The 25,217-nt window shown below is 43.0% G+C and overlaps 4 protein-coding genes across 4 annotated transcripts; 2 read left to right on the top strand and 2 right to left on the bottom strand.

Moving 5' to 3' along the window:
• Positions 1-739: 739 nt before the first annotated feature.
• On the bottom strand, positions 740-2,885 carry ora4 (olfactory receptor class A related 4; the record flags this gene model as incomplete). Its single annotated transcript, XM_083891987.1, has 2 exons — positions 740-1,729; positions 2,799-2,885. 2 exons carry the CDS (start codon positions 2,883-2,885, stop codon positions 740-742), a joined length of 1,077 nt encoding a protein of 358 aa, XP_083748113.1.
• Positions 2,886-5,130: 2,245 nt separating this feature from the next.
• fndc10 (fibronectin type III domain containing 10) lies at positions 5,131-5,982 on the top strand (the record flags this gene model as incomplete). Its single annotated transcript, XM_083891986.1, has 1 exon — positions 5,131-5,982. The coding sequence occupies one exon, from the start codon at positions 5,131-5,133 to the stop codon at positions 5,980-5,982; it is 852 nt and encodes a 283-aa protein (XP_083748112.1).
• Positions 5,983-9,141: 3,159 nt separating this feature from the next.
• On the top strand, positions 9,142-13,284 carry ssu72 (SSU72 homolog, RNA polymerase II CTD phosphatase). Its single transcript, XM_083892145.1, has 5 exons — positions 9,142-9,390; positions 10,454-10,597; positions 12,008-12,147; positions 12,237-12,355; positions 12,466-13,284. The coding sequence occupies exons 1-5, from the start codon at positions 9,311-9,313 to the stop codon at positions 12,565-12,567; spliced, it is 585 nt and encodes a 194-aa protein (XP_083748271.1). The 5' UTR covers positions 9,142-9,310; the 3' UTR covers positions 12,568-13,284.
• A 1,688-nt stretch (positions 13,285-14,972) lies between these two features.
• On the bottom strand, positions 14,973-24,909 carry atad3 (ATPase family AAA domain containing 3). Its single transcript, XM_083892141.1, has 16 exons — positions 24,659-24,909; positions 23,535-23,611; positions 23,343-23,444; positions 23,184-23,243; positions 23,020-23,089; positions 22,767-22,932; positions 22,589-22,658; positions 21,947-22,102; positions 21,808-21,864; positions 21,590-21,715; positions 17,575-17,699; positions 17,415-17,466; positions 17,249-17,319; positions 16,911-17,078; positions 15,994-16,102; positions 14,973-15,902 (listed from the first exon to the last, which is right to left on the bottom strand). Exons 1-16 carry the CDS (start codon positions 24,852-24,854, stop codon positions 15,234-15,236), a joined length of 2,274 nt encoding a protein of 757 aa, XP_083748267.1. The 5' UTR covers positions 24,855-24,909; the 3' UTR covers positions 14,973-15,233.
• Positions 24,910-25,217: the final 308 nt, after the last annotated feature.

Here is a 25,217-nt window from a genome sequence, read left to right as displayed (position 1 = left end):
AAATTGTCAACAGAAGAAGAAAATCATTCTCAAAGTTAGATTCAACATGTCGACAAATACCTTACAGACGATATACACTACCGTTCAAAAGTTTGGGGTCACCTTTACAATTTTTGTTTGTGTTTTCCATTAAAAGTCACACTTTTATTAATCAAAAGAGTTGAAAAATGAATAGAAAATATAGTCAAGACATTGACAAGATTAGAAATAATGACTTTTATTCAAAATAATCATTTTGCCCTTTCGTCAAAGAACTAGCAGAACTGTTTTCATCTTTGCACAAGGGTTTTCTAATCATCCAATAGCCTTCTAGCGCGATTAGCAAACACAATGTACCATTAGAACACTGGAAATGGGCCTCTATACACCTATGTACATATTCCATTAAGAACTAGACGTTTGCAGCTAGAATAGTCGTTTACCACCTCCTTGAAAAATAAGGACATTTCTAAGTGACCCCAAACTTTGGAACAGTAGTGTACACCAGGTACGTGTGTACACTATGTTTTTTTTTGTTACCATGATGGTTTCTGACTACTCGCTTTAATAAATGCTTCCTGCACTGTCATTTTATACGCACAAACGCTCCCTCGGTCAGGTCTGATAGTTTTGCTTGACAGAACCCGTGGCACAAAAGTAATGAGACCAAACGGAGGCAGAATAATAACAACATTAACAATCACCGCACTCACTGCAAATTCGAGCAAAATTAATACTTGTCACCATTTCAGTCATATTTTCATGTCTTTTCCCTCTTTTGAACAACAAAAATGGTTTGTTTTCCATTTTTAGAGTCAGTCTTTGGGGAGCTAGTCCTCTCCTCGGTGACCTCGCCGTGACATTTAAGGACTTTCGACCAGCCCAGTATCATGCTGGAGATCCTCTTCCTCAGCTTGCCGTGTCCCAGTGCCACCACCATCGGACTGAATCCGACAAACAGCGAGGCGGAAAAGTGAGCCACGGTGAGCAGCCCCTCAGCGTGGTGGCCCCCGTCGTGGTTGTAGTACGTGACGGCGGCGACCTGCAGCACCCAGCAGACCACGAACAGCGACACCAGCGACATTATGACATTAGCGGCCTTGCGTTCCGTGGAGACATGTTTGTCCAGTTCCCCGTGACCCACGCCCGACTCCCCGCCCGACGTCACCGCCCTGATGTGCTTGGCCAGAGCGTGAAGCGTGGCCAGGTTCGTGAACCCCATCAGCACCAGAGGTAACACCTCATTCAGCGCCAGCGACGCGGAGGCAAACGCCGAGCCCTGCTCGGCCGAGGGGAACTCCCACACGCAGCCCAGCAGAGGCCTGGTGGTGCAGCTGATCACCATCAGCTCCACGGTGGCGTTGCCGTGAACGTGAGTGCTGTACACCAGAGCCGGAATGGAGAAGGCCAGGTTGGCCCCCCACACCAGGCCCAGAGCGATCCACACCCGCCGCCTCTCCCTCTGCTGAGCCAGAGGTCCGAAGGCCACATGCTGCCGCCTGAGCGTGGTGCAATGGAAGAGGCTGAGCGCCAGAGTCACCCAGCAGCCGACGGCTCGCCACCACACCCACAGCAGCATGAAGACACGACACCAGCCTGGAGACAGAGACACGTCCAGGCCCAAGTCTGACACAAAGATGGGAACAGTGCGGAAAAGCGAGGTCAGCAGGTTGGCCAGTGACAAGTGCACCAATATGGTGTCAGAGGGAGGGAGTCTGCGAGCCGGACTCTCACTGGCCGACTGAAACACCTAAAAGTAGTAAAAGCAAGACAGACTGAGGACAAGTCCATTTAAAAACACAACATTCTGTTCCACAAGTAGGGCTGGGCGATATATCGATATAAATAATACACTACTCACACAAAGTTAGGGATGTTTGGCTTTTTCAATTTCAATTTCAATTCCAGAATGCTCCTAAATTGCGCTATAACCTTTACAGATGAACTGGAGCTAACATTCTCTAAACCTTGAATGCACAATGTTTCAGTACTAAAAATCACAACAACTGTCTGATGTGGTGGTTCAATTGTTATTGAAGAGTTGAAAGTTCTGGTTCAATGACAGTTTGTATTCAAACAGTCGTCTTCGTCAACAAGAGGACCAAGGCAACACTTTAGAATTGATCAAGTTATTGAGACGTTGAGATGTTTTGTTGTTAGCTCTTGTTTGAGATAAAGAAATGACCATTGCATCCTTCTACTTAAATGCCCTGTTTCCATGGTAGAATATCACTGTAGCATGAACTTCTCATAGGGATGTTCTGGTCCAATTGTCAGTATATTTTTAAATGGGAATATGGAATTAGTCCATATCGCATATATTGATATAGGTCCTTACGGAGCTTTGATTAAAAAAAAAAAAACGTACTTATTTGTTTATTCATGAACCAGGTGCACTCTTAGAAATAAAAGTGCTAAGTAGAACCATATAAGGTTCTTCGGCTTGTCCTCATAGAGAACCCTTTTTGGCTCCAGGTAGAAGCTTTTTATAAAGGTTCCACCAAGAACCATTTTGAAACCCTTTACTTCGGAAAGGGGTTTTAAAGGGTTCTCTGGATCAAAATGGTTCTTACTGGAACCATTAGTGTTACCAAGAACCCTTGAAAAACTACTTTCCCGAAGAAAGGGTTTTTCAGAAGCAAATGGTTCCAGGTCGAACCTCAGCCCTTGTAGAAGGACCCCTTTTGGAACCCTTATTTCTAAGAGTGTGAAGAAAAATATCGGGATCTATATCGCATACCGATATCCAGCCTAAATATATCGCGATATGACTTTATCGCCCGGCCCTATCCACAAGTTCAAATTTGATGTTCTCTCACCACATGGATGACCAAGATGTTTCCCAGGATGCCAGAAAAAACCAAGAGCCCAAACAAAAAGGCCTCGACAGTGAGGACCTCTGACATGGCATCATTCTGCGCACGGCGCCATCGCTCGCGTTGTCTGTGCGTGGAGCGTGAGCGCGGAGACGGACATCGAGACTTCCTCTGTCGATATTCTGCTATCTGCTATCTTATATATGCACGCACACAAACAACCAGGTTCAACACGTGGGTGGTTTTGTTGCTGACCAGGTTCACGCTCGGTTTACTTCAATATGCCGACGTGAGTTCAGTGCAGATGCAAAGGCAGACATTTTCCATGTTTTCTCTCTGCATCACCAGTCATCTGTGATAATGTAACCCTGTTTCTTATTTGATTTTTACTAATTTGTTTAATTATTTGGGTTTATCTTGCTAGTGTGCCCCATATAGAATAATATACAGTATGTTATCAGACAATTACATACCATACTGATAATACATATTTATTTAATTATCTACAGTGAGCTCATTGATACAGCATTTCTTATTATTATTAGTCAGCCGTTCACACCCTCCATCGGTAATAATTGCTCGCTGTGAAGCCAAGTTTCTCTCTTGGGAGGAGACGTTGCAATCGTTGCTTAGAATAATCCGAACTAAGCACTGCTTAATTAAACGTACGATGGAAAACAACGATGCATCATGGTCATATAATATTAATTTAATAGTAGATTGTGCTTTGAGGTACACCGGATAAGAAGGAAAATGTAAACACCACAATCTTACATTGGCACTGTTTCTTATTCGTGATAATAATAATAAATAAAGATTTAAGTCATGTTTTCCGTTCCATTTAGAGAATTGGAACAGCGACCGCAGAAGAACTCCAAGGTTACTACGCAAATATGACTCTCTGGCTATAAATATATTATTATTAAGGTCTGATTTCATCTCTACTTCCTGTAAGTACATTTGTCTATTACATTTAGAACTCTGGTCCTTTTATCTAAAGTTTATTTTAAAGAAATAAAACTCAAGAAGACTAATTATTCCAACATGTTTTCTTTCTTTCTTTAACTTTTAAATCTGAAGTAAATGATTCAGTACACGTAAATCTACAGCAGAATGTATAATATACATAATTTGCATCACTTTTAAGGATTTCCTCACAGTAAAGTGTTTTAGTGCAACCAGCAGGGGGCGCCACCGCCACTTCGCCACATCAGACTCAAGTCAAAGTTAAAAAAAATATATATATATATCCAAATAATGACTTAAGAGTAATATTTTTTAGTATTTTTAAAATGTAGTATTTAGTGGAAAAGGATATTATTTGTTTAAAAATAAAAAAATAAAAAAATAAAAAAATATATATAAAAATATGGGGCATGATTATCAAATAGACAAACATATAAAATAAATAGGAATGTGTATAATCTGGTATTGCCTAACAATAATAATAAATATAATGATACATTCAATTTTAATAAAATAACACCTCTTTATAAAATAACTGTGTGTGTGACACGGGTGGGCGTGGGTGAGTTTAAACGCTCTATGCATCACTGCACTCAGGTCGCTCTCTCACTCAGTGTTAGTGTGTGTGTGGGGGGGGGGGGTGCGTTTGTGTGTGCGTGCGTGCGTGAATGATGACTCATGTGGCGTTTTTTTCTCCCCACCACAAAGTAGCCCTATATTGCACGCGCTCGCTCCCCTGCGCGATCCTCCACGTGCACTCTCACACAGCGGGCATCATCAAACCCTTTACGTCAATAAGACAGGAAGAAGAGGAAGAAGAAGAGGAAGGAAAAGAAAAAGGAGAAGAAGGCAAATGATGGCACGACATCATCAGCTCCCGCCGAGACAGATCAGTGTTGTTTTTTAAACGCCGTCAGTGAGTGTGACGCTGCACTGCACTGATGTGACTTTATCACTCGCGCACACTCGCGTCCTGTGCAAGGTCATCCTCGGATCTCTGACTAAACTGCGAGCAGGACTCGACCATTAAATGTCTTATTGTTGTTGTTGTTTTTGTCGCAGAGAGGACATGATGCACGCGGTGTCGAGTTTCTGCACGGATTTCGTCGAGCGTGCGTGCGCTGAAGACGCTGCTGCTGCTGCTGCTGCTGCTGATCCCATGGCAGACATCATCCGTTCGCCTCGTGCCACTGTGAGAGATTAAAGAGTGCCGACGGTGAGAGGAAGAGGAGGTGAGATGAAGAGGCAGCAGCAGCAGCAGCCATCAGTGGTGCTGGCCTTATTATTGGCTCTGCTGCTCTGCACAGTACACCAGACAGCAGCAGCTGGGTCAGCATCATCATCATCATCATCATCCACTGCAGAGCTGATGAGAAGCACCGTGGAGACGCTCCTCAAACACACCAACAACTCTAAAAGTAGGTCAACACCAACGCCGCCAAAGCTTGAACACGTCAACGGCTTCTCGATCAACACCAGCACAGGAAATGACATCACTGTGACACCTGCCAGGACACTGGAGGAAGACGCCTCATCATCATCATCATCATCATCGCGACCACCATCATCATCCTCACACTGTGCCTACAGAGTGTTTGAGGGCGGTATCGGAGGCCAGCTGTGTTTCCGGAACACGCTGCTCGGCTACAAGTGTCACAAGGCCGACTGCAGGGCGGTGGCCTCGCCGGGGAACCTGGTGGCCAACGTCCTCGCCAACGGCAGCGTCCTGTTACAGTGGAGCCACCAGGCTGAGGCCGAGGCCGCGATGGCAGACCACGCTGTGAAGATGGTGGACGCCAACGCCACAAGGAGGCGAGAGACCCCGGGATCAAACACTGTTTTCAGTAGCCCGCGGCGCATGCGCGGAGGCTACGAGCTGAGCTGCTGGTGGAACGGGAGCTTCACTCAGTTCGAATGTGCCGGCGTCCATCTTGGATCCGGCTGCAGGGACTTCCTGTTGACCGAGCTGCACGAGAACATCCCCTACCGACTCTGCCTGCGCTCCCTGGCTCCCCCCGCCGACCCGGCACGCCGGGACTGCGTGGAGTTCACGCTGCCGCTGTCCGGGATGCAGGACATTGTGATCGCCATGACGACGGTGGGCGGGGCCATTTGCGTGATGCTGGTCATCATCTGCCTGCTCGTGGCGTACATCACGGAGAACATCATGAGCCCGGCGACGCAGCACTCGTACTCGTACCGCACGCATTCGTGTCACTGACGATACAGCGAATCATCGTCGTCATGGTTACTTAACAATCAGCTACATTAAATGATATATATACCGTATATATATACACATCCTCTTCTGGCTGAACTCAAGCACAAATCTACTGTGGCTCTGCCTTTTTCGACCTCTGAGAGGATGCACTGAACCAAAAGTATACCGACCAAATCATGTACTAACTAAAAAAAAAGACTGTCGTAGACTGTGCGCCATTTTGTTTCCGTTCAAAGTCGTCGTCTGTGGTCGAGTCTGTCGCTCATTTATACAGCAATACAACTCATGAAGTGGCTTTGAATACAATCACAGAACAGCAGCATGTGGACTGACTGCAGGGGGTCGCAGAAAGATCAAACTTTACGGGGGTGCATTATTACCCCCCGGAATTCACACTAAATCATCCCGTCATCTTGTTTTGCTTTTAACTCTGCTGTCCATGTGTATTTACGACATCTTTGAGGGGCAATACGATGTTCTGTGTGTGCAGTCTCTCTCTCTCTCTATAGATACTGTGCCAAACATCTTGAATTAGAACGCCTTCATGTCCTGCTGTCAGTGAATAAAGCTCATTTTTAATATCGAGCAGCTGTCGTTATTTTTCTGTGTGATCGGGTTATTATAAAAGACACCTAAAAATGTATAATATTTGGTTTAATCTTGTTATTTTCTTTAATTTTATATCAATAATGCCTTTAAGGATACTTAAATAATGTAATCTAAGAGGCGATGACAGATTTGACAAACTAAAACTGTATTTAGTTTCTTTTAAGGAAAAGAGACATAGCTGTCATTTGGAGAAACTGGAAGGTGAGTGAGTGAACTCACTGAAATATTAATGTCTGTATCACAAGTCTACAGCCACAGAGTCATAGAAACTTCAAAATCAGGAAAAAAAGGAGAATGATAATGAATAATGGGGGAGGAGCACCAGTAACAGAATACTGTGATTTATATCTGCAAATTATATATTCATGGACAATAATAAAGTTAAAGTTTAATAAAGTTCTTTCTGGATTCATGCCAATGGAGACTAAAAATGTCAATGTTCATTAATGTGCACTGTCCCCGTTAATTTAAAAAAAATATATGATATGATAAACTTCAGACAACAATATGGATGGGAAACTATGACAGTATGTTAAATTGTCCAAGTGGATTATAACACAGCCTTGTTTGCTCATTGTATTACTATTCTTTTTAACACCAAAGCCTCAACATTTTTGCTTAAAAGGTACCATATGTAAGAATGTGGCCAAAAAACGGTTACTACATTCAAATTCAAAATACCGAGGTCTTTTAGGTTTGGTTTTCTCACGTAACTGGCAACCCATGGTTGCTCGGCAGCTGAGACTCTACTGACTGCAATGATTGGTAAACGGCGGTAGATGGCGCCACATGCCAAAACATGATTTCAAAACATAAACATGATTTGCAGTCTGCAAAATATTTTTTTTCAATGCAAATATTTTGTCTGTACTGTTGTTGTTGGTGAGTTCAGTTTGTTATATGAACATTATTCCTGAGTCTCTGTGACGTATTAGGAGGATTTATTTTTTATGACCAGTTGATTTAGATTTATTACATAATGCACCTTTAATATAACCATAAAAAGGACATTAAATGTCCTGTGCTTTTGCCCATCTGGCAGTTATTCCCAATGTACTGCACGTTAAAATAGTGCATTAACAATTTCAAATGAAGAAAAACAGTATAAAACATTTTTATAACATGCATTTCTTTGAGTTTTTGTCTCAGTGTGCAAAAACAGGAAAAACAAGGTCAAAAGTCAGGGTCTTTATCTGTATTTTATCTGCTCGACACAGACTGACTGACAAAATCCAAACATTTAACAACATGTGGGCAGTGGTGCTGTGCTGTACTCAGTCATGATGAATAGTGGCGGAGCTAGACTTTTATCTTTGTGGGTGGCCATCGGGTGGCCAAGGCTATTTCAGGCAGTTAAGGTTAGGGTCAATAGGCAACGACAGTAAAACTTACTTTAAAAAGAAGATTTCAGTGTCCATCAAGGCTGTTCATTCTTCTTCTTTTATAGTCAGGTGGATAACAACGCTTTGTGGTACACGGCGCCAACTACTGTACAGGAGGATACAAAAATCCAACAGGCTCCTTTTGACAAGACGTGTGTGGTGCCACATGTCAATCAACTAGGGTGGCCAATCAGATTTCAGGGCGGGTCAAGTGCCACCTCTGCCTTCACTCTAGCTCCGCCACTGGTCATGAACACTACAACTTTAACACTTTTGACGTCGCGTTAATTTAACATAAAAGTAAGTCGGCTACACAATATACATTTGATGTACTACAGTATTAATGCATATTAAGACTATTATCTCTATAGTTGTGATTTATGATCTTATTTCATTTAAATGTATTCCAATTCTTTGTATAGAAACAGGACTAAATTATTGTTTTATATATAGTATAGTCTTCTATTCATATCATTTGTACTTTACTTACTTTCATAATCAATTAATCTGTCAATTATCTTCGCGATTAATCCAAGTAATTGTTTGGTCCATGAAATATCACAAAACGTTAAAAATTGTTGATCATTGTTGGGTCAAACCTAGAAATGATGATGTTCTCAAATGTCTTTTTTTGTCCCCAAACCAAAATGATTCAGTTTTTAATGATTTATTTGTTATATGGACCAAAAAAAATGTAAGACTATATTCACATTTAAGAAGCTGAAAAAATCTGAAATGTTGTTTTAATCATGAAAAAAGCTTCAAATCGATTAATCGGTTATCAAAATAGTTGACTATTAATACGGATAAGTTAGGATCAATCATGCGTCCATTTATCGGTCAAAAATAAGGAGAGAAGCCACAAATAATGGTGTATAAGCAAATCAGCTACACTTGATGTACTATACTATTATTTCATGGTAGCCAACACAACGTATAATACTTAACTTATACTTGTACTTCAGTAAAATGTTGTCAAAACAGTGGTACCTTTCTTTCTTCCTTGCTAGATAGCTAGCTAGCTAGCAAGCATTGTTGCTGTGCTTGTGGTTCGAGCCCAGTCCACACGGAGGCTCCTCCCCTCCGTTACGTCATGTCATAAAGCTGCGCTGAAGCGTCGGGGCGCCGCCATTTTGCTCTCCTCCTCCTCCGTAGATGTAGACAGGAACTGTGGTGGAGTGTGAGCTAGAACAGATTGATTGTTAAGGTTTAAGGCGGGGCTGGGGTCTGGTGTTGTTAACATTTACTTCCTCTCACAGGTTTTTAGAACTAAAAAACCTTTGTCTCGTTAGTTCCTGACCGCTCGTATCGGGGTAGTTTTCAGCCGGAGAGTCGCAATGCCGAGCCACCCGCTGCGTGTAGCGGTGGTGTGCTCGAGCAACCAGAACCGCAGTATGGAAGCGCACAATATCCTCAGGTAAAGATGAAGATACGCCGGGACGAAGGGGACGGAAAGAACCCAACGTCGAGCTGAAGGAGAACGGCGCAGTTGTCGAGTTCTTTTTTGTGTGTGTTTGAGCCGGTTTTTGTTGACGCTGTGCCCGGAACATGGAGACCGAGAGTCCGCCGGGCCTCAACGCAGTTTAACAATGGACTCGGTCCACTGACAGACAGAGAACCGTGAACGCAGCATTTGATAGAAGTCAGGGCGCCGCACAGGTATACTGTGTTGGCTCAAATGAAAGGAACACACATAGATAGATAGATTTATTTAATTTTTGAAAAAGAAGAAGAAAAGATTGTTCCTAGTTTGAAGATATTGTGTTTTCTTTCCACATGTTAACAATAGCGCCCCCAGTAAGGAAGTGGCAGAGCGGGGAACTGCAGCTGTGCTTTAGAACAATCTTCATTCACACCACTGGGGGGAAATCTAACCTCTAGACTTTTTATTATTTTATTTATTTATTTATTGGGTTTAAGTTGAGTAACTTATTTCCCCACAACAGTTCCCCTCTGGACAACATGATTGTTAGAAAAAAGGGAACAAAAAGTCACATTTTGTGCCTAGTAGAGCTGAAGAAAGACTTTTAGGAAAGAAAAAAACACATGCAAGTTTTCTGACGTTGCGAAATTATTTTCATTTTCAATTTTTTTTTAGGTCAAACTTGCGTTTACTGTGTTGTAGATATAACATTTATGGAGAATTACTTAGAACAGATGGATCAAACTATTCTCCAATGCAAGAATCAGGACTTCCACTTATGTAAAAGTTAAAATATATATATTTTTTTATCTAGCAGCAACACAATTTAATAAAAGAAAAAAATAGTCACATTTAATGTCAGCCTTTGTGATTTGAAAAACATCATTTTGAAATTACTACTGTCCTAATTGTGGTCTTACGCCTCAGGAGATGACAAAAAAAGACGATCATACATGTGGAAAGATGCTGTTTATGTTTGTGCTTTAATGTCAAAATCCATGAAAATTCTCTAAGGTCTCCCTCTTGTCTTCTCTCTTTTTTTCTTCTCCCTTCACAGTAAACGTGGATTCGACGTGCGTTCGTTCGGCACAGGCTCTCACGTGAAGCTGCCCGGTCCTGCCCCGGATAAGCCCAACGTGTACGACTTCAAAACGACATATGAACAGATGTACAACGACTTGGTCCGCAAGGACAAGGAACTGTATCCCCCCCCCCCCCGCCTCACTCTCACTCACCCACCTTTTTTTCCCTCCTCCACACACACACACACACTTAGTGTTATGTAAAACCAGGAAACCAAAGATTAATACCACAGGAGGGAGGGTCTTGGGTATTAATCTTTGTCAGGGTCCATGCAGACGTGATGGCGTTGGAAGCAGATCACAGAGTGCTGGGGTTAAATGACTGATGTGTAAAAAATATAGTTTGTTGTAAAACATGTGAAATACAGATTTCAGGAGCAGAACCACAGCAGTGCAGCAGTAAGTATGATTTGGTGAAGATCATAGTCAATAGATCAAAGGCCTTGTAACCACTGTTCTATATATATTATAGATATATAATGCTAATACTTGTCTTTCAGAAGTTGTTGTTTGTCATTATGTTTAATTATTGAACTTCAAAAATTAAAAGTAAGGTCATGGAAAAGGTGTCTTAAAATAGTAAGGGTGATTTGAAGGAGAACACTTTTGCCCCTAGGGGTGATTAACTGGTTAAATGTATAACGAATCAAACAAAAACTAGGCTTAAAAATGAGCATTATTACCCCTGTTTTAGTATTGTATTAATTATTGTACTCAATGTAAGTTAGAAGTGATGCATTTGCGAAAAAAGTCACCTTATTTTTATTAGAATGTTGAAAGCCTGTTTATCATGAGCCCGGTGACCTAAAAACTGCCGTAGTGTTACAAGTGGTCAAATGAGTGCAGCAGATTTCGCATGGTTAATGTCATCAAAACCTGGACCTTTCTCTTTTTATATTCCCTTCATTAGATAAATTCTTTTTCAGTTATTTACTTCAAATCCAAGCTCAAAAATACTTCACCAAATATATACTCTGCTGTTTTGGTACTGATGATAATAATAGTGCTATGCTGTGTTCTTTGAGGGGGCCATGTCTGTATATATGGTGTCATAAATTACAAAGAATTATGACTAGAATGTGCCTTTTTTTTAATATCCGTTTTGTTTATTTACAAGTAAACATTGTGTGGATTTACCCACGAATATATCCCATCATAGACGAGCCACTCTAGTTGTTTTTGTCCTGTCACCGTTTAGTAACGGTCTGGTTTTGTCGATCACATTAAATATTTAAATGTCTGTGCACTACTCACATGATTCGATGACGTACTATTCTATCCTCCTCCCCCACTTTTTTTTAGCCAGCAACTAACACGTAGTATTTTTGCTCTTACACCACAAGAGGGTGCTGTAATGTCACTAACGCAGTCACTCAGGAAGTGTGTACCTTCTCTACTGTCACCTATGAAATATAGAGCCCACCTTTTCACAATCTAAGTGGGTATGTATGTATGACTGTGTTGTGCGACCTTGAAAAGTGTCCCTCCTCGTCCTCCTGTTGTGTTCCTTGACCGACCTCGCTCTCCAGATACACACAGAACGGCATCCTGCACATGCTGGACCGCAACAAGCGCATCAAGTCCAAGCCGGAGCGCTTCCAGAACTGCAAGGACAAGTTTGACCTGGTCATCACCTGCGAGGAGAGAGTGTACGACCAAGTGCTGGAGGGTGAGATTAATGACAGATCATACATAGTATAATATGGCTTCAGTGGCATGTTTTTACCCACTTGTTTACACTTTTGTGTGTGTCCACAGATCTGACCTCAAGAGAGCAGGTGACTTTCCAGCCTGTGCACGTGATCAACGTAGACATTCAGGACAACCACGAGGAAGCGACGCTGGGCGCCTTTTTAATCTGCGAGCTGTGTCAATGTGTGAGTGTCTCTAATCTGTCATTATTATTATTATTGTCGTTATAATAATAAAAGTGTGCTGTAAAATCGATTGAGGCCTTTTCGATGACGTGCTCCATCCCTCTCTGCAGATCCAGCACACCGAGGACATGGAGAACGACATCGACGAGCTTGTGCAGGAGTTCGAGGACAAGAGCAATCGGCCTTTTCTCCACACCGTCTGCTTCTACTGACGCACAAGGAAGAAGTTTGCAATAATCAGAAAGACCCAAAAATCATAAGCAATCACACGAGAGCAAAGTGGAGAACACACACACACACAGAGAGTGTTGGGTCAGGACCTTTTACAAATGGCTGCTGCTGTTGGGCATATCCATGATGATGATGATGATGGCGTTTTCCTGAATGCAGAGTCTGGACCTGCTGCTTTTATTCCTCCAGGTCAAGGTCCTGCCTCGATCTCGGTCCAGTGAAAATCACTCAACCATGTCTCCTCAGGCAGAGCCATAACTCCCCCGTCCCCTGGTCAATCAACTGCTTTAAAGTCCCTCTGATTTTTATTTCTTATTCTCAGCAAATAAATGCTGTTTATTATTTTTTTCCTCAATATGTATGATATAATTGTAATAATTAAGTGCTTTTTTTTTTTTTCCCTGATCCTGGTACAGTGTAAATGTCTCTTGGTCAGACGAGGAAAGTTTTATTGAACCGAGTTGAACTGAATGCGACCGTGTGCCGTTTTTTAGTTTAGTTTGAAAATTAAGTTTGTGTGGCCGAGCGACGACAGAATAACCAAACGCAGACCTCTTTGAGGAATCTTCTCCAATTGTTTCCAATCTTATGTGTTGACTCGTATTTAAAGTTGGATATAATGTGTTCTTTTCAGGGTTATAGTTTCTTTTCCTTTTTTTTAAGAAAAAGTTGATTTAAATGAAGCGTTGTAATGACCTGCAAGCTCAGCTCAGAGTGCCTAACTTTTCTGTAAGTGTATATAAATGAAAACATCTCTAAAAGAACTGTTTCCTAACTCTTTGTTTGCTCTTTTTGTATTTTTGAAGACATGATGCTCCTCCATCCATTCAGTTTCTACCTCTATCCTCCACATGAGGTCACGCCCTGGATTCCAGTATCTATATCGTCTTCCTTGAGCTAAGTAGAAATATTGTGAGGTGACAAATCAAATCGTCAATATTTAATTTGTCAAGCTTTTGCTTCAGTGTAGAACTGAGCCGATTGGAGAAGTGAAAAGGTGAACTTTATAAAAGGGGGAGGAGTCGGGCTGATGAAACTAGAGAGTGATGAAAGCAGGGACTTACAAATTACCAGTGGCACAGTGTGAAGTAGCTGTGTTTGACCAGAGGGGGGCAGTAGATTCATCACAAAATGTATAATTTCAGTACTTGAAGATTTGCAGCTTGAGCCCAGGACATGACATGGTCAAAAAAGATTTTTTTGAAATAATTGTAGACACAATATAGCTATAACGTGCGCAAGAAATACGAATTTGTGGCCATGAAATAAGTATAACGTGCGCACGAAATACTAATCTGTGGCCATAAGTATAACATGCGCACAAAATACTAATTTGTGGCCACGAAATAGGTATAATGTGGCTGGATCTACTAATAACATGACTTTTTAGGGGTTTAGTTACACTTTAAGTTGTGTTTCAGTCATAGAAGTTTCGTTTTCTTTTGACTGATACAGTGTTTGAAGCATTACACTATAATCTAAATATTCAGTTTGCCTAATAACGTTGATCCGGTTCATGTTGTGATGGTGGAGACTTAAGACAAAAATATCTGTTATTAAGGAAATTTTAGATTATAAAGATCGAGTTGAATCAATAATAATAATTAAGAACCTGAAACCTGTCTGTGTCAGTCTGGTCGTTTTCCCTCTGACCTCTGCTGTCAAAAAGGCATTTTCACAAAGGTTGAACTGCTACCATCTGCATAGCATCTCCTATTCAAACCTGTTTTCTGGGAAAAACCCTAGAAAATTCCAGAAGATTAGCGGTTTCTGAAACTTCCAAATTGAAATTAAGATCATACCTGCTTCTTGGTGCCAATGTTGTCATGTGCATGACTCGAGTTGGTAATGGGAGCATCGGTGGAGTCACATTTGGGTGGACTGGACCTTTAGATTGACCGACTCTTGCAGCTGGTTGTACAGGATTGGCCGATGACGCGTTAGCGTTAACGAGTAGCTGAACAGGTGCTTTAAGTGGATTCTCACACAAGTATTTCAGTGGCAGCAGTTCCACCCCCAGGTAAAACTGACATTCAGATATGAAAACCTGGAACAATCTCCCACAACATGTTAGCCATGCCCCTTCACTCTTGGCCACGCCCTACACCACCCCCCCCCCATTGTCCATGTTTAATACGCATATTAAAACCCATTTTTAGTCTTTGGCTTTCGACCCAGTATGAGACTTAGGTTTTTATATTTTCTACAGTATTTTATTGTTTGTTCTATTGGGTCACACTTTTGTTGTTTTATTTATTTATTTATTTATCTCTGATGTACAGCACTTTGGGTTTTTTTTGAAGTGCTTATAAATAAAGTTGGATCGGATTGGATTAAAATGTGTGTTTGAACACAAACCACTTAAAAGAAACACTACAACGTAGGATTATAGAAAAAACACAGACCCATTTAATCAGTTTCACGAGATGCTTTCACTGTGCACAACATTTATATACTGTAGTCTTCTATGTTGTTAGGTACATAGTTTACATTATTTATTTATTAGAATTTATTAGCGTCCCAGGCGTTGAGAGGTGAATCGGCGATGCACTTCCTTCCACACCTTATGAACTCACCTCCTGTCATTAAAGACAGTCCCAACACAAACTGACAGACTAACTGAAGGGCCAGGACGTTTTAAACAAAATCAAACTGGAGTTCCATCCCTTGGAGGAGCAGATCCAGTCTTGTCTTCCACTTTGCCTTCACTGTCAGTGACGTCAGTAGACGGAGGTAAACTTTCTGTAGCTGTAGCGGATTCTGCTTTCACAGTGTCTTCACATTCCTGTCCAGCTAGGACGTCACTTTTGCCCTCTTCTGATTGGTTGATATCAGAAGAAGGAGGTGGAGGAGGTGGTGGTGGTGGTACAATGTCAGCTTCTGGCTCCGTATGCATCTGGAGGACTGGAGCGATCACCTCCTGAGCCTGTGGAGCCGAAGAAGGTGGAGGTGGTGGAGGTGGTATAATGTCAGCTTCTGGCTCCGCATGCATCTGGAGGACTGGAGCGATCACCTCCTGAGCCTGTGGAGCCGAAGAAGGAGGTGGTGGTGGTATAATGTCAGCTTCTGGCTCCGCATGCATCTGAAGGACTGGAGCGATCACCTCCTGAGCCTGTGGAGCCTCGCTGAGCGGCAGATTGAAGCCCATTTTGCCTCCGCTGGCCACAGACTCTGCAGGGGGAGGAGTCAGAGTCGTGGCGTCGGCCTCCGCACGGAGCCAGTCCATCTTCTGACGGTGCTGCTTGACGGCGTCGTCAACGCGGGCGTCGATCATCGCCTCCGTCAGAACGCCGTCTTCGGAGGAATAGGCTGCAGCCTGCGAGAACATGACGCAAAATTGTGGTAAAAATGGTGGTACATTTGAAGACTACCAACAAATGGATCCACAGTTATTTTAGGGGACGTACCTGCCAGGCCACGCCCAATTTGGAGATCTCTCTTCCCGACATGCCGCCGGTCCTCGTCGCAATCTCGGAGCACTTTTTCCCATAGTCGAACTGAGCGAGCTTCATCCTCCTGAGGGAGCACACACACACAATAGAAACATGACATACTGAGTGTGTGTGTGTGTTTTTGCACTTGTGGCATACTGAGGACCTGTGAGTGTTTTTAACCAACAAAGTGAGGTCATTTTTACGAAGTGAGGACATTTTGGCCTGTCCTCGCTTTGTTTTCATTAAAATCACTTTCTTAGATTGTAAACATGCTATACTCTGTTTGTTTTTTTAGGTCCTCAATTTGATACAAAAACCTGGTTCCACCCACAGATATTTTATGGTACTGCACCCAGTAGTTCTTTATAGATGTCATTCATGAACAAGAAGATATTTGTAATTCTGTTGATTTATAAAGTGGAAATGTTGGTTCTCAGTATGCGGCAAGTACAAGATCCAGCCTTTGATCATTGCTCTATGCTTTAGCGATTAATGCCTCAGCATGGCTGGCCATCTGTCATCGGCTACTTTTGGCTTCTGAATAACAGCTAACTCTCATGCTAGTATAATAGTCTTTAGTGCAAAAATATTACAGACCATAAACCACTGTAAATATCTAACAGGTATGAGGGCGTATACATATAGTGAGTTAAACCTAGCTAGCGGTTTCAGTGTGCCTTTATTCTTTGGACTCTGTTAAGATATTTTAGTTTCCATGACTATACTTTTACCACTTGTCAACACATGATGATAAATGTATTATTTCATTTTTATCTTCAGGTGTAAACTCAAATTCAATCAGACTAAACATGACTTAGTGTGCACCGTCTTGGCTTTTGTAACATATTTTAAAACCCAGCTATAAAAGTAGTGTTGTGACGGTTACTCACTGTCTCCCTCCAGTGGCGGGCTCCAGCACGTATTTGTCAAAGTACAAGCGCACCAGCCTCTCCCGCTCCTCAGATCCCGGCAGAGCAAAATTCACTATTTCATCGATACGGTCATTTATGGCCCAGTCAAACTGCTCTGGCTGGTTACTCGCCAACACCAGCATGAACCTGCACAGGAATAAAAATAATTTAGAAATATGCCGAGAAAATGGCACAGAATAATAATAATACTACTAATACTAATGATAATAATAATAATAATACCAACAATAACAATAAAACTAATAACAACACTACTACTACTAATAATAATAATAATAACATTAAAAGGTGTTTACTTGGTGCTCTGTTCTCCAGTGCGATACAAGAACGCGTTCAAAGTGGCTCTGAGGTCTTCACTGATCTTCTCCTATAAAAAGACAAGAATGAAGATAATACATCAACTTAATAATCAAAGTAAAAACCAAAGAAAAACTCAAATACATGATATATATGCAAACTTACAGTGGATCTCTTGCGAAGAAAGGCATCAGCTTCATCAACAAACAGCAGCAGCCTGTGACAGATTAAAAAAACAAACAAATAACACTTTATTTATTAACTTTATTTCCAGGGGGAAAATATCTGAACGTCCATCTTGACATGTATAAATATTTAAACATACCCGCGTCGACTGGTGTTGGCCCAGTCAAAGACTTTATGCATGGCGGTCACACCGTCGCGACCCATGGGCGCGACATCGCCGCCGGTCATTATTGCATAGTCCATCCCAGAATGCATTGCCAGCTTCTGCTCAGCACAAAAATTAACACAGTAAAAAGGTTGTGCTGCTTGATGCACAGTTTGTGTGTGTGTGTGTGTGTGTGTGTGTGTGTGTGTGTGTGTGTGTGTGTGTGTGTGTGTGTGTGTGTGTGTGTGTGTGTGTGTGTGTGTGTGTGTGTGTGTGTGTGTGTGTGTGTGTGTGTGTGTGTGTGTGTGTGTGTGTGTGTGCCGCTGCAGCATGGCGGCAGTAGACGGCATGAGCGCAGCACTCTGAACATCTGATTACACCCGTCGTAACTGCCGCCGTTAATGTAGTCATGTGCACGATGATTTTGTGGAAGACGGTCTGGACAATGTGCTTGGTGTCGGCGATTAGAGTTGCTTACAAACAAGCACTCCGGAGTGGGAGAGTTTATCAACAACAATGGCACGCTCATGACCCGACGCCAAAACACCTGTTGGGCAGAGAGCCAGCTTTCACGGACCTCGCTGAGCTGGTGAAACCCCTGACGGAGCAGCAATGGTCGGCCTTTCAAGTCTATGAGAGGACCTTCCGGAGCAGCTTGGCGTCCAAGAAACATCATGAAAAACAACACTTTGTTTCATCGGCAGATCCTGGGAGGTGGATCCGCCTCATAGCCCTCCTGAACGGCATATTCTTCAAGAATGGTGTGCTTACAACTGAAAGCCATCGTGGAAGACCCTTTGGTTTCCCCCTTCTGAAGTTCGTAGTTCGGGTATTAAAAAAGCTCCCGACAAAGCAGCCGCTCCCGGAGGATTTAACACCGGCGCTGGCCTCCAGCTGGATTGAGGCGCAACTGCGTTTCCTCCGGGAGACAGTGCACCCTTCGCTAACAACTACGAGACGGGAACAACGGAAGAAGGTGAGCAGATATAAACTGGCCTATCTTTGGCAGCATAGACAATCTAAAGCCATTCAAATTATCCTAAACAACAGCGAATATCCCGACCCCCCTCCGTGCCCCAATAATTGCGAGCAAGTGCAATTATATTATCAGAATAAATGCCGAGGGCAAACGTCAATTCATGACCCACTCCCTCCACCGCCCTGGCATGGCGCTGTTTCACACACGGAGCCAGACTATCTCCCTGACACTGCGCAGTTCACACAGACTGAGGTGGAGGCTGTGCTGCGCACTCTACCTAACAATAAAGCAAGTGGCATGGACGGTGTTTCATATGAAGATCTCAAAGCCACGCAGCTGAAATAACATCAATTTTTAATGTCTGCTTGGAAAATAGGAGAGTACCTGAGTCATGGAAGGGGGCTCTCGTTCATAGAATTCCCAAAAAAGACAATATTCCGGACAATCCATCAACCTGGAGAGACATTTCCCTTTTGCCTACCATCTATAAAGTGTTCATGAAATGTGTTCTTGCCCGAATACTACCATGGCTTGTGGATGTGGACATTCTGTCGCCCAAGCAAAAAGCCTACATCAGCAGGCAAGGCATGAATGAACATGTGTTTTGTCTCAAAACAGGTATTGATGATTTTAAACATGAGTCCAGTAAATTCTTTGCAGCTTTTTTTGGACTTTCGTGATGCATTTGGAACTTTAGCACATAATGTCATGATAACAGCTCTGGAGGAAATACATCTGCCTCGGGTTTTTATTGACATTGTTAAAGATGTTTACTCTGGTTCATTCATACAGGTTATCTGTGGTAAACAGCTCACAGACCCAATCCCTCTCCAAGTGGGCATTAAGACTGGCTGCCCCTGGAGCGCAGTTAACTTTGTGTTGGCGCTAAACCAGTGGTTAAAGTGGCTTTGTAGCTGTGTCACCTGTAATGTTATCTCCCCTAACCCCGTCCAGGGGTATGCAGACGATGTTCAGATTGCCTCTCGTCAAGAGGCTGTGATCAACAACATGCTCTCCAGAACAGACTCCTTTTTGGAGTGGTCAGGATTAGAGGTTAAAGATTCAAAATGTGCAGTTTTTTATGAAAGGCGGAGTGGGGGGAACCGTTGGTATCACTCTAAAACAGATACAATACCTGTGTTCACTGTTTGTAATAAGTCACTCAGAGTTTACTCACGTCATGAAACGTATACATATTTGGGTCATAAATTCAATGTGGCAGGTGAGTGGAAAGACCAAGTCGATGAAATTACATCAGAATATTACAGCAGACTTGAGTCTATAAATGTATCCCCACTGCCACTCATCATGAAGCTGGAGGCAGTTAGAGTAATTGCATTGTCCAAGGTACAACATCTTCTTTCTAATGTACATGTTCCACGAAAATCATTATGTGATTTGACGGATAAAACTGTATATTTTGTAAGACAATGGACTGGCCTAAATACACATACAACACGCAATATCATATTTCATAGTAAGAGTGGTCTGGGTGTTCCTAATTTTGAATGGACATATATTGCTACGAGACTTTCCCATCTGTTGAATATGTTGAACAATGATGATAAATATGTCAGAGAGCTTGCCCGAGCTTCTCTGTTCCTGGACCTAAGAAGACGTAAGGTCCCTCTGGCTCGTGGGTCGGAGCCTAACTTCCTGGGATTCAAGAGGAAACCCAGTGGAAAGCTGGACAGCCGCTCTCCTGGCTTCGGTGTGTGGTCAGACTGGCCTGACCTGAACGATCTGTGTTGCTGGGCTGATGTTACCCTGGAGTGGACGGGGTCTGACTCTGAGACCGTGGAGGTCTCAGAGGAGGTTATATCCGACCCCAACATCTCTGTAAAAGCAACTGTGAATGTATGTGGGACAAAACATCTACTCCCACTGAGAAATGCTCGAGGTCACCTCTTGGGGGCGCAACAACGGAGGCAGCGGCAGCAATGGACTGAGCTGAGACTTCAAGGGAAGATTGCATGTCTCCCAGCTGCAGACCACTCTGTCTCACACGCTGTGTTCAGAAATGCTGCCCTGGATGAGAACATTGTTACATTTGCTATAAAAGCGAGACTGCAGGTTTTACCAACTAAACTGAACCTGTCCATCTGGTTTCCAGGAAGTCATGCTCCTTACTGTATACACCATGGCAGTGAACAAATAGCTGAAACCATGTCTCACATCTTAAATGGTTGCCATGTTTACAGAGGGCTCTACATATGTAGGCATGACAGAATTGTAGATATGATATCAGCAGATATCTCTTCTATCTTCAGGTCTTCCATCATGCTGTATAAACATTCTACTGTGAAGCCGAGTATGTTCAGCCTGTGTAATGATGTCTCAATGTTCTCTCATGTAACAGCTAATACTCCTGATGTTGTTGTTGTTAATGAAAATCATAGAGAGGTGCTCATTCTGGAGGTCAGCTGTACCTTTGATTACAGCCTAGAGGAGGCCTTTCTGACCAAAGTGCTGAAATATCAGCAGCTGAAGCAGACCATCTCTCAGCTAGGCTACAGGTGTAAACTTCTAGTCTTTATATTTGGTAGTCTGGGGCATGCGCATAAGTTGGTTGTGAGGGGCCTTCAGATGGCCGGCCTCCCTAAAAGAAGAGCTAAACAGTTGGCCAGGTACTGCTCAGTCTCAGTTATTATTGGTAGCCGTTCAATCTGGAGGAGACGTTGTTTTTTGTATCCTTAAATGTCTGTTTTCTATCTGACCTGTAGGTCATTTTGTATGTAACTGCGTTCAGCTGCCCAGGGGTTTTGTGTCTGACCGTCTTCCATTGTCAACTGCACTGGCAGTGTTTATGTCCCTTGTGCAAGAACCCTTGTACTTCTTTATATGTGGGCATAAATAAATATTTAAAATGTGTGTGTGTGTGTGTGTGTGTGTGTGTGTGTGTGTGTGTGTGTGTGTGTGTGTGTGTGTGTGTGTGTGTGTGTGTGTGTGTGTGTGTGTGTGTGTGTGTGTGTGTGTGTGTGTGTGTGTGTGTGTGTGTGTGTGTGTGTGTATAGTCATCATCAGGCATACCTTAGCAAACAGCGTCTTGCCCGTGCCCGGTGGTCCGTACATAAGTATGTTCCTGTACAGGCCGTGATTCTGCCGCGTGTTTCTCGTCGCTATGGCGATGTCACGCACACGCTCTTCAAGAGGAGGCTGAGATTAAGATTAAGCATTTGCGGTTAAATAAACCTGAGAAACACAAGTTAGCTAAATAACTCTTTTTTTGTAGAGCGTCTTAAACTTACACTGAGCACGACTCCCTCCAGAGCGTCCTGAGGTTTGCTCTTCAGCCGCTTTGTCGTCTGGAGACAGGTTAAAAATGTCCGTAAACATTTATTTATATTCTTATCATTAATGTGAATAACGTGAAAAGAATCCCCTTACCTTGATGGGATGCTTGATCGCCTCGGCCACAGTGAACCGGGACGTCTCACGCACCAGCGACGGCTTCCCGAGCCTCGCTTCGATGTAGCGTCCTGCGACCCCTGTGGCGTTTCTGGCCGAATACACTCCAACGGCTAAAAGGGTCAGTCCTGCCACCTGGTGGTGGGAATATGTAACAGTTTTAGTAGATATTCAGATATAAGACACATCATAAACACATGGGTTACAAGGCAAAAATTCTCCTCCTATTAGTCTGTTTTCATATTAGTGCTGGGCACAGTAACCGCCATTAACGTTAACGCATGACGCGTTTCTGTGAATTTCTCTGTGAGATGAATAAAGTATCTATCTATCTATCTTTCCATGACGACAGGCGGGAAAAACACGTGAGTGACGTCATGTTTACGTGACTTCCGATTGTTAAAATGAGTCTCTAAAGTAATGCTAAACTTGAAAAAAACAGAGGCACACATACTAGCAGCGCTAAAGGAGCTAATAGGTAAACAGTGCCTGGACTCCGGTGCCGCAACACGTAAACATGGCGTCACAAGTGTCTTTTTCCGGTCAGTCGTCATGGAAACGCGTCATGCGCTAAGTTGATATAATTTTCAGTAAACCTAAGTGTGGATTCAGGCGTCTCACCGTGGCTGTGACTTTGTCCTTGTCTGATATAAAGGCCCTGAATCCTTCTCCAAACACAGCACCTGCAGTCCTAAAAGAAAACACTCATAGATTAGCTTCACATTTGACCCAAGAACACCCAAGAATCATCATCATCATCATCATCATCATCATCATCAGCAGCTCATCTGTGTCTTACTTTATGGACTCCAGGACCGTCTGTCTGTGCTCCGCAGCCTTCAGACGGATTTGTTCGCGGATGATGTCGGCGTTCTCTCGCTCCACTTTCGCTCGGGCTTTAGATTCGGCCTCGATGCGCAGGAGCTCGTTCTTGTGCCTCAGGTCCATCTCGTGCTCTATCGTCGCTGTAAAAAAACAAAACAGGACACCACAGAAATCTAAACAACTGCTCAAAAGCTTCCACAAACTCCCATCATCAGTATAATCCATACCTTTCCTCATAGCCTCCTGTTTCTGCACAGACTCCTCTTGCCTGCGGAGGTTCTCCTCATTCTGTGCTTGCTGTAAATAACAAAACAAAAGGAGTTGTTGGTTTTTCTACTGCAGCTCCTCTGAAAAAGCGTTTTAAACAAAAATATGGAGACGGTCATCTCACCTGTTGCCTTAGCTGGTCCTCATAGCGCTGTCTGGCCAGTTTATCCTGGTACTGAGCTCTCTGTAGCGGGGACAGAAAATCACGACACTGTAACCACGAGTACTTAAGATGACTGATTATTTTCAGAATATATATATATTTTTTTTTTTTTAAATGTACCGCTTGATGCTGCTTGGATTCCTCATTCAGAGTTTTCCTCCTCTCTTCACCCTGGATCTTTAATTGGTCACCTTTGAGCTGCTCCACTGCTGCTTCGTACTCCTGTTACAGATAGAGAGGTAAACTCTTATCCTCCAGGAAAACACTACCATCATTCTGCAACAGCGTGCCGATGAAGTGACCACACTGCACCTTGACTTTGGTCTGGTGCTCCAACTGCGTGGTCTGCTCCTGCATGCGAGCCAACTCCAGGGCTTCTTTGGCATGTCCTGGACAAGAAAGACCCACAGAGACAGTTTAAATACACTATTTCTTGACGTGTTTGAAAAACAGCCTGAAACACGGTGGTGACAAAGGCTCAGCTAACATCTGCTAAATCTATGCCTACTGAAATCTCTACTACAGCCTGTGTCACGAAGGTATAACTGAACAAATGAGCGCAAAGAGACAAAACAACACATTTGAAGTCAGTGATGGAGGAAGCAGTGGAGGAAATGAACAACTCGTGTGCCATGATGGAACTATTTTATCATTTTCTCTGTGGACCTTGGTGCAAGGAAGTGAGCGAGAGACACAAACAATGTGTCCTTACGATATCATAAAATACAACTACATGTATATTTTTTAAAGGTTTAAATATGGTCACTATGATTTATGTTTTAAGTTAGAGCAAATCTACACTTCAAGAAAAAACTTGATCCATCTCTTTCATTCATTAACCTGCACTATGCAATTCATTCATTTATTCATTCGACATGAATATGAGATAGGTGGTATTTGGGCACTGCTACACACATTGCAAGGCAATGACCTTTGAACCCAGTCACAGGAAGGTGTGGTTGTTCTCACAGATATCAACACACACACACACACATACATACATATATATATATATATATATATATATAAACACACATACATATATATCTGTATACATATATACATATATATCTGTATATACACACATACATACATATGTATACACACACACACACAGATATGTATACACATACATACACAAATATATATATACATATGTATACACACACACACACATATATATATACATACATACACATATATATGTATATATTATAACGCATATATAAGACATATGTTGACGTGTGGGCCTCAGTGATCATCAGTGAAGCGACCTCCTCCACCATGTAGACGCTGGATGTCGGTGCACACAGAGCCATGTTCTCTACGGTTATCTTCTTATAACACCACATAAACATCCGTGTCGCCACTTCATGCTAACGCTAACGGGCTTTTCCCCTTCGACACTTACGGGGCTTTTCCCCTTCGACACTTACGGGACTTGTCGAGCTCCTTGGCCGCCTGAGCAGCCCGCTCCAGCCCGGTGGGATCGAAGCTGCTCCATTTGTCCTTGGGTTTATCTCCTCCGCCGCTGGAGCCTCCGGCCGGCGGCGGCGACGGCGGTGGAGGTTGAGCCGGGAGGCCGGGCGGCGCTTCAGGTTGCCCCCTGTTCAGGCCGAACAGCCACGACATTTTTATAACAGATAATAAATAAGTAAATGAGTGTGAGGAGAGAGAGACAGGAGGCTCCTGCTGCTGCTTTACATATGTCAGAGCACTTCCTCCACACGTGTGTCACACCGCAAGTCCGCCGGACAGCGCAGGTTTCTCTGAATAACCGCAACGGTGATTGGAGGACTACAAGTACTCCGCTTTCTTATTGGCTGTCGTGCTCGCAACTGCGCACCAGGGGTCACCTGAAGTCCCGCCCACATTAAGTACGGTCGCCGAAGAGGGTCAAAATAGCTCCATATGAGAGCGCTCGCTTTCATTTGGTTGCATCAGGCTGTGTCTGGTTTTCTAACACAGAGGTCACTGACTTTGACTTCAAGGTCT

This window comes from Microchirus variegatus (genome assembly GCF_963457635.1).
Source record: "Microchirus variegatus genome assembly, chromosome: 7".
Taxonomy (NCBI): domain Eukaryota; kingdom Metazoa; phylum Chordata; class Actinopteri; order Pleuronectiformes; family Soleidae; genus Microchirus; species Microchirus variegatus.
This window is presented reverse-complemented; position numbering and strand designations above follow the sequence as displayed.

Coding starts and splice junctions, on each gene's coding strand:
- atad3 (XM_083892141.1), bottom strand. CDS start 24,854: ATGTCGTGGCTGTTCGGCCTGAACAGGGGGCAACCTGAAGCGCCGCCC. Junction 21,716..21,807: donor TGGAGGGAGTCGTGCTCAGT/GTAAGTTTAAGA, acceptor TCTTAATCTCAG/CCTCCTCTTGAAGAGCGTGT. Junction 16,103..16,910: donor CCCGCCACTGGAGGGAGACA/GTGAGTAACCGT, acceptor GTGCTCCCTCAG/GAGGATGAAGCTCGCTCAGT.
- ssu72 (XM_083892145.1), top strand. CDS start 9,311: ATGCCGAGCCACCCGCTGCGTGTAGCGGTGGTGTGCTCGAGCAACCAG. Junction 9,391..10,453: donor GAAGCGCACAATATCCTCAG/GTAAAGATGAAG, acceptor CTCCCTTCACAG/TAAACGTGGATTCGACGTGC. Junction 12,356..12,465: donor TCTGCGAGCTGTGTCAATGT/GTGAGTGTCTCT, acceptor CCCTCTCTGCAG/ATCCAGCACACCGAGGACAT.